Consider the following 7985-nt stretch of genomic DNA (forward strand, 5'->3'; position numbering starts at 1 on the left):
TTACCGTTTTGTTAAAATTTAATACATTTTATGAGTTTGTTATCAACATGTCCCATCTCGTGTGATATTGTCACATGAGGGGGACATGTTAATAATTTTAAAGCGTCTCTATTTTTTGACTTTACTTACCTTTTCACTAAACTCCCTGAGACAGGACTTTGCCTCAGGGAGCAGTGTGCTCTTTGACAGTTAGGGATTCCCTCCCCCACCCGCACAGGAAGTGCATAGCGCTTCCTGTCCAGTAGGCCGCTGGGTGGGCCTTAATTGGCCCGCCCACTCAAAATGGCAGCGGGCCCCGTTTCGGCAGCGGGGTTCGGCTGTCCGCCCACCGCCGAGCGGGTGGGGCCCGCCCGCCAACCAAGGGCTAAATTCTGCCCCTGGTGTCATTCTGTATGTAAGCTCCTGTGACTCTGATATAAAGAAGAACACTTCATTTCAATCACACATGCAACCTGTGATCCAACATGACACAGGTAGACAAACATTGCATCTCTGGACCACCAGGTCACTTCTTAATGACAATTATTTTGGGATGATGGAAAACAATAATATTAAAGAGCTGCAACTTTAAAAATATTAGTGGTCACCACTAATTATTTATTTACAGGAATGGTGTTCAGTGTTCAATATGTATTTGATCTGTCAGTACAAGAGAAGCTCCCAACATGAATATTGTATCTTCAGTGCTCAAGTCAAACCATTTCTTTTCCCCTAATAAATAAATAAAAACTCTGTCTCCTACCTGCTGGATTGAGGAGTTTTTGTTCCCCAAATTGGACCGTGAACTAGCCAAAATTACTGAAGGAGCTGAAGGGTTGAAGAAAAAAGTTCCGAGATTGTTCTGTATAACCTTGATTTTTTTTTTATTTTTAAATTAATTAGGTGTGTCCCTGATAGCCAGCGATCGTTTGCACTTGGTATTCAATGGATCTTGGTCCGAACTTTAGGTAAGGATACTTCGTCGGCTTTTAATAATGCGTTTATGTGCTTTTTATGGGTGCTGCAGTATATATTTAATGGTAAATCAACAGCTTAAAGTCAAAATATATTATTGTTATTGTTTAACTGAGATACTAACAACTAAGTATATTTGAATAATTGAAAGCCTTGAAGATTGTATCATTTTAATTTATTGCTATTATTTATGAACGTATTAAATGTTAACGATAGCATCTGAATAAACTTAATCTACAAATTTAACTGAAACAGGCCTAATTTTTTTCTTGTTTGTATTTTACCTTTTGGATCAAGAACATTACTTCAGAAAATGCCTTAAACATTGTTTTTTTCAAAAATATAAAGCTAAATTGCACAATTAATGGGGAGCCGAAATTGCTCATGGCATTAAAAAAACTTAAATTAACTTTTAAATAACTTGTAGCCTTCTTTTTGATGTTTTTATTTCCTAATCATTTTAAAAACCTTCTTTTGAACCAAGCCAATCCTCCTTAGACAGCATCTTCCAAACCCACAAGCACTACCATCTGGAAGGACAAGGGCAGCAGACATTTGGGAACACCACCACCTGGTAGTTTCCCTCCAAGTCACTCACCACCCTGACTTGGAAATATATCGCTGTTCCTTCATTGTCGCTGGGTCAAAATCCTGGAACTCCCTTCTTAACAGCACTGTGGGTGTACCTACACCACATGGACTGCAGCAGTTCAAGAAGGCAGCTCACCACCATCCTCTCGAGGGCAATTAGGGATGGGCAATAAATGCTGGCCCAGCCAGCGATGCCCACATCCCATGAATTAATAAAAAAAACCTATGGAGCAGAGTAGCTTGGCGGAATATGTGTTTGACCTTGTACCTCGACGACTTTACATTATTAGAAGCATCTATGATCTTATTTCATTGTTTCTATTAACTTTGCATTATTAAGCACAGCAAGTTCGCTTAATCTGCAATAATCATCAGTTGGCAGAAACTCGGGGCAGGGTTTTATGTCCTGTGGACGGTCGCGTGCCCGACGTGATCAGGTGTAAAATAGTGCGCGATGACATCAGGCGAGTGTCCGACGTCATCGCACGATATTTCGGTCAGCGGACGCGCGCAAGAGTTGGCAGTGCGCACACTGACAATTAAGAGGCCCATTAAGGCTCTTAATCTATTAATTTAAGCATGTTTGTTGATGCCCATCCAACCTTACAGTTGGCGAGGCGGCCTTTTGATTTTTTAGCAAACCTCATCCATGGGTGGGATGAGGTTTCCACAATTAAATAAAAATAAATACAAATTTTTGGGCAGAATTTTTATCCTGTTCGTGTTATTGTGAGTTAGTCCCGTGGCGGGACATATTTTTCAGATGTAAAACATTTTTATATTTGATTTTTAAAATTGTTCAGCTCCCTGAGGGAAGCTCTCTGCCTTCAGGGAGCTCTCAGTGTGCGCTTCCCCGCGCCTGCGCAGACTTTTGCGCTTGCATTCTCCCGCCCCCACCCCGGCAGCGCGGAGCTTTCCAGCACGCCTTTCATGTCGGCCGGCCTTTAATTGGCCAGCCAGCGTGAAATCGCGGCCGGGGGGCCTGTCACGGGCGGCGGAATGTTTCCCAGCCACTCCTGGGCCCACCCGAAAATCCTGCCCTTAAAGTCAATGATCTTTTCTTGGGAATGGGAATGCTAATGGAAAAATGCCGTATTCAATAACGTAATGTCAAATTCCACCTATCTAAGACAACTGCGAATTACCTGCTTTTGGTATTTGATCTACTCTCCATTATATAAATTTCAACAGGTGGAATCCCTGGTCCAATTGCCTTTGGCTCGGTTATAGACATCTCTTGCCTGTTATGGCAGGATCAGTGCAGTGAGAGAGGCTCCTGTTACATCTACCAAAATTCAGCCATGAGCAAGTATCTCCTGATTGCTGGAATAAGTTATAAGGTAAATACATATGATAATTTATAGTTAGGAAAAAAACACATTTGGAATTTGCACCTGTTTGTTACCTATTGTGCTGATGCTGTTTTGCAGCATGAACCTAAAAGAGCAGGGGAGTGGGACTAATTGAATCCTGCTTTCAAAGAGCTGGCACAGGCATGATGGGCCTTCCTCTGTATTGTATCATTCTATGATTATGTAGCCCAATGAAGCTTTTACAATAGGATATTGATATGGATTCTAACTTTTCTTACAAAAAAGAGGAATTTTGCATCCCAGTAGCATAGAATGGAAGATTGAGCAGCTAACTTGGAGACCTGAGCCCAAAGCTTCTGTATTCTTTCACGAGATGTGCATGTCGCTGGCAAAGCCGGCATTTGTTGCCCACCCCTAATTACTTTTGAACTGTGTGGCTTGCTAGGCCATTTCAGAAGGTGGTTAAGAGTCAAACTGGATCTGGAGTCACATGTAGTCAAACCAGGTAAGGATGGGCAGATTTCCTTCCCTAGAGGGCATTCGTGAATCAGATGGGTTTTTCCAAAAATTGGTGATAGTTTCATGGTCACCATTACTGACACTAGCTTTCAATTCCAGATTTATTAACTGAATTTAAATTCCACCAGCTGCCAAGGCCATGTCCTCAGAGCATTAGACTAGGGAAAACCAGAGCATTAGGGCCTTTGGATTCCTAGTCCAGTGACATTACCACCATGCCACGGTCTCCCCAAAACTCTCGTCAGTGTTTGTAAATGGACATGAATAATTTAGAAAATGGAACAGTAAGCAGTTCCCTGATTAAATGGAGTTACCATTGCCTTCTTACCTGTTTCCCAATAGACAAAATATAACCAAAGCTGGTCTTTGGTGCTGACATCAATGAGGACTATTTTGCTCTTCTCTTTTCAGGTATTGGGGACAGTGTTCTTTTTCATAGCTTTATTGCTGTACAAGCCGCCAGATTCAGCACTGAATAGTTCAAACGTGGACAATGGAGACTCAGATCTACCAGCGAAGGATTCACCAGAAATTACAGTAAACAATATAATTACTATATAGTGATTAAACACCACTTAAACTACAACTGACATCCTCCATGAAAGCAGATGTTTGCGCTCAATATTATTGCATGTCACCCACCACTCATCTAAGTAGCCAGAATTTTGAAACAGCCTTAGAAATTTCTAGATGGCAAAAGTCCCTTTACATATACATAGTTCGGCCACAAACTTTTCTATTTCTAAACAAGAATTCAACCTAAGCAAGAGCGATTGTAATGGACTACCTTTAATTCAGATGTCCAAGAAAGCCATAAGAAGATAGAAAAGTGGAATAATTTTCCACGTTTCTAGCTTATATAGCTGTGCTTAAGTTATTTTGCTTTTACAAATGTTTTAAACAGGTATACTAGTCTTTTTTGCTTCTGGACAAACACCATTTTTTAGACAAAGTCTCAATTAGAAACTGAATTGTAAATCACCAAACTGTCATGACAGAAAAGGTATATGTATATATGTAATATATTTGATGATAGTTGGCTTATCATTACTGTTAATGATAGGAACAGTGCCACTTTTTGATATCTAGACTATTAAAGCCTAAGAATAAAATATATTTTCTTTTTTACTAATCCCTGTTTACTTGAGCCTTGTATCTTGCTCCATTCATGGTGTAGTTCAATCATGAGGGCTCCTGTGAGTCTTTTCACCATGCATGAAGCCTGGCACAGGACAGGTGGACTCTTGTGGTTTCCCCCTAGTCGACTTAAAAAAATATATTTATTTCTTTTGCGCTATGATTTAAACTATAATCGTATAACTGGAGAGGACGTTCACTAAACCATGAGCTTATAAGTTATGAATGCCAAAAATTCAGAAAACTTGCTGGGTGAGTTACACATTGAAAGTAATTTGGCAGTTGGCAACACTCAAAGACTCAAGTTTTATATTTAAAAAGAAAAAAAAAATTAAAATATTTGAATGGAAATTTTGAAAACAAATTCCACAAAATGATGTGGAAGCCTATGTAGTTTTTTAGGGTGCAGTTGCATGGATGGCTTCACACTGGGAATTTGATGATCTGTGCTGCTGAAGGTGATGAGAAGGTGGGTCAGGGAAGTTGAAAGTAGCATATTATGCCGCATCTATGTAAATAATTAAGAGATTGGCGCACTAGATTGACACCTAGTTGCAACCTAAGCAGCGTGAAAAATGCCAGTTCCACATGAGAGTTTTTTTTTTGTAAAACTACAGTTGCTCCTGAACGATATTGAATATTTGCACTAGAATCTACTGAACAGCCATACATTATGGGAAACAAAATGTTGGCACCGTGGGCAGAATTTTATGGATGACGCACGGTGACATCGGGCGAACGTCCCGACGTGACCGCGCGCCATCGCGATATTTAGCTAGGCGGGCGCGCAATGAAGTGCGACGCGCGCCCTACATTAATTAAAGGCCCTGTTAAGGCCCTTAACTCGGCAATCAACACCAATTTTGAGGCGCCCGTGCGATCTTTGGCTCGGCGCACGGGCGCAACGGGCAGGCAGGCAAGTGACTTTATAACAAAACTCACCCACGGGCGGGATACGTGGGCTCAATGGCGTTGTCAATGTTTCATGTGAAGTATTTATTGCAGCAAGTATTTTAAATTTGCCTCTGTGATCTGTAGCAGTTCAGAACAAATTCCAACAGCTTTCTCTGTACTTTGAAGCTTCAGCTCAGCAGTCTGCAGACAGTTATCTTTATTGGGCCTGCAGCTTTCCGGAGGCCACCAATTAGCCTGGGTATGGATTCTGACATCTCCACTGGAGGCAGTTCCTCTGAGGAGGAAGGGAAGGATAGAATAAGGAGGAGGCCAGGAGTGGACAATCAGCCTCCAGGGGAGCCACCTTTGGGAGGCCAGGCGCAGGCACAAGGGATGCAAGGCCAAGAGTTTGTCCAAGGTGGAAGGGGCTGCAGAAGACGCCACTATCCTGCTGCCAGGGTATACAGGCGGCAAAGCAACTAACTCCATATGACTGAGGTGCAGTGGCGAAGGAGGCTCCGACTGTCATGGGAGACTATCAACTACATCTGTCAGATGATTGGCCCTGAGATCTCTCCTAACTGTGTGGGCGGACACTCCATACCAACATCCACAGTTGCCCTCCACTTCTATACCTCTGGCTCCTTCCAGGGCTCAGTGGGTGATCTTTGCGGTGTCTCCCAATCAGCTGTCCACACTTGTGTCAAGCAGGTTACAGACGCTCTGTTCAGATGGGCATTGACCTTCATCCACTTCCGCTGCGACCACGCAAGTCAGGCACAGCGAGCCAGAGGCTTCGCGGCCATTGCTGGCTTCCCCCGCGTCAAGGGTGCTATAGACTGAACACATGTGGCCCTCAAGGCACCAGCAGGTGAGCCCGGTGCCTTCGTCAACAGAAAGGGCTTTTACTCCATGAACGTCAAAATAGTGTGTGATCACAGGATGCAGATTCTGCAAGTTTGTGCAAGGTACCCAGGCAGCTCCCACCACGCCTACATCCTCAGACACTCCCAGGTGCCGGGGCTCTTCAGTGCTCCGGCTCACCTGGTTGGTTGGCTGGTGGGTGACAAGGGCTATCCCCTCAGAAGATGGCTCATGACGCCTCTCCGCTATCCCAGAACAGAAGCCGAGGAGCACTACAATAGGACCCAGGGCACCACAAGGGCTGTGATGGAGAGAGCCCATTGGTCTGCTCAAAATGTGCTTCCGATGCCTGGACTGCTCAGGGGGCGCACTCCAGTACCCCCCAGATCGTGTCTGTCTGATAGTGATAGCATGCTGCGCTCTGCACAATCTTGCACTGGAAAGGGGGGATGCAGTTGACGATGAAGACCTTGACGCAGTGGATGAAGCTGCACATGATGAATCCAGCAGTGGCTCAGAGGATGAGGAAGAACAGGGCAATGATGAGGGGCAGCACGCTGACCCGCTACTACACCAAGGAGGCAGGGACACCCGGGAAACTTTAATCCAATGAACCTTCAGCTAGCTCCACACACATGGATCTGCAGGACCAGCATTGCCTGGCGCTTCCACACGTGGCACTTAGGTGCTACATCTTCCACCTCATCAGCTGCAACTAAGGGCTTGGTACAGAAACATCAATGTCCACTCAAACACTCATGATATGTCTGTGAAAAATACAAATGCAGCACAAAGGAGACACCCTCAGCCATCGTCACAAATGTGGACTTTATTTCCATACATCAGATGGTGCCACAAAAATCAAAACAAAACATTGCTCCAGTGTTGAAAAATATAAATTCCCTAATCTTGGGCCAACAGAAAATCACCAGTGACATACCCGTGAAGTGCCTAATGTGCCTTATGCTTACGTTTGCGGGTGCTACGTCTAGATGCTGCCCCATCGCTCGGAGTGGCTTGTGAGACAGCCTGCTGACTCTGCTGTCCTCTTGGCCTCGATGACCTTGGTGGGCATCCTCTGGCCCATGGAGCCTGTGATGGCCCCACCTGGGACGGAGTGGTCCATTCCAGAACTGGCATCTCCCCAGTTATCGCAACTTCAACAGATGCAACGGTCACTGGCAGAGGGACGGAGGAGCTGCTACCCATTGGACCTCCCTGCTCACCGCAGATGCATGGGCACCGAGCGGTGACACTTGGTGCCCAGAACATCTCCCACATTGGGAATGACCACCCGTGGCCATTAGCGCTGTGAGGGCTTGCAGGTCAGAGCGTAACCCAATCAGAAACTGATCAATCCGTTGGAAGCCCCGCTTCATGAGAGTCGCCAATCTCTCAATGGAGGAAGCCTGATGCTCTGACATGAGGTTCATGCCATCACTGACACTCTGCCTGGATTCCTCCACCACAGAGACCAAGTGAAGCACACCCTCATGCAACACTGCCAGATGCTCCCATGCATCTTGCCGCTTTTCCTGCAGCTGCTGCATGGCTGACATCCTCAGAGGCATATCATCACTGCCAGACTCAGCATGTGCCTGGTCCCCTGCAGTCCTCCGGCTGCTGGCGCCATCTGCACTCTCTGTCTGTGCCATCTCCTCCAGCGATTGTGAAGTGCCCTCTCCATTGTGCCCCGGGACACTAGCCAACATT

The 7985-nt window shown here is 45.0% G+C and overlaps 1 protein-coding gene across 12 annotated transcripts in view; it reads left to right on the forward strand.

Annotated features, from left to right (window-relative positions):
* Positions 1-4851, forward strand: part of slco4a1 (solute carrier organic anion transporter family, member 4A1) — a 183881-nt gene extending 179030 nt beyond the window's left edge. For all 12 annotated transcript variants that reach the window (XM_078555062.1, XM_078555066.1, XM_078555057.1 and 9 more), the window contains 3 exons: positions 883-947; positions 2737-2885; positions 3789-4851. In XM_078555062.1, coding sequence (XP_078411188.1) covers positions 883-947; positions 2737-2885; positions 3789-3938 — 364 coding nt within the window. In that variant the 3' untranslated portion in view covers positions 3939-4851. The remainder of the gene's footprint in view (positions 1-882; positions 948-2736; positions 2886-3788) is intronic.
* The last annotated feature ends 3134 nt before the right edge of the window (positions 4852-7985 follow it).

Source organism: Cetorhinus maximus, chromosome 13 (assembly GCF_964194155.1).
Source record: "Cetorhinus maximus chromosome 13, sCetMax3.hap1.1, whole genome shotgun sequence".
Taxonomy (NCBI): Eukaryota; Metazoa; Chordata; class Chondrichthyes; order Lamniformes; family Cetorhinidae; genus Cetorhinus; species Cetorhinus maximus.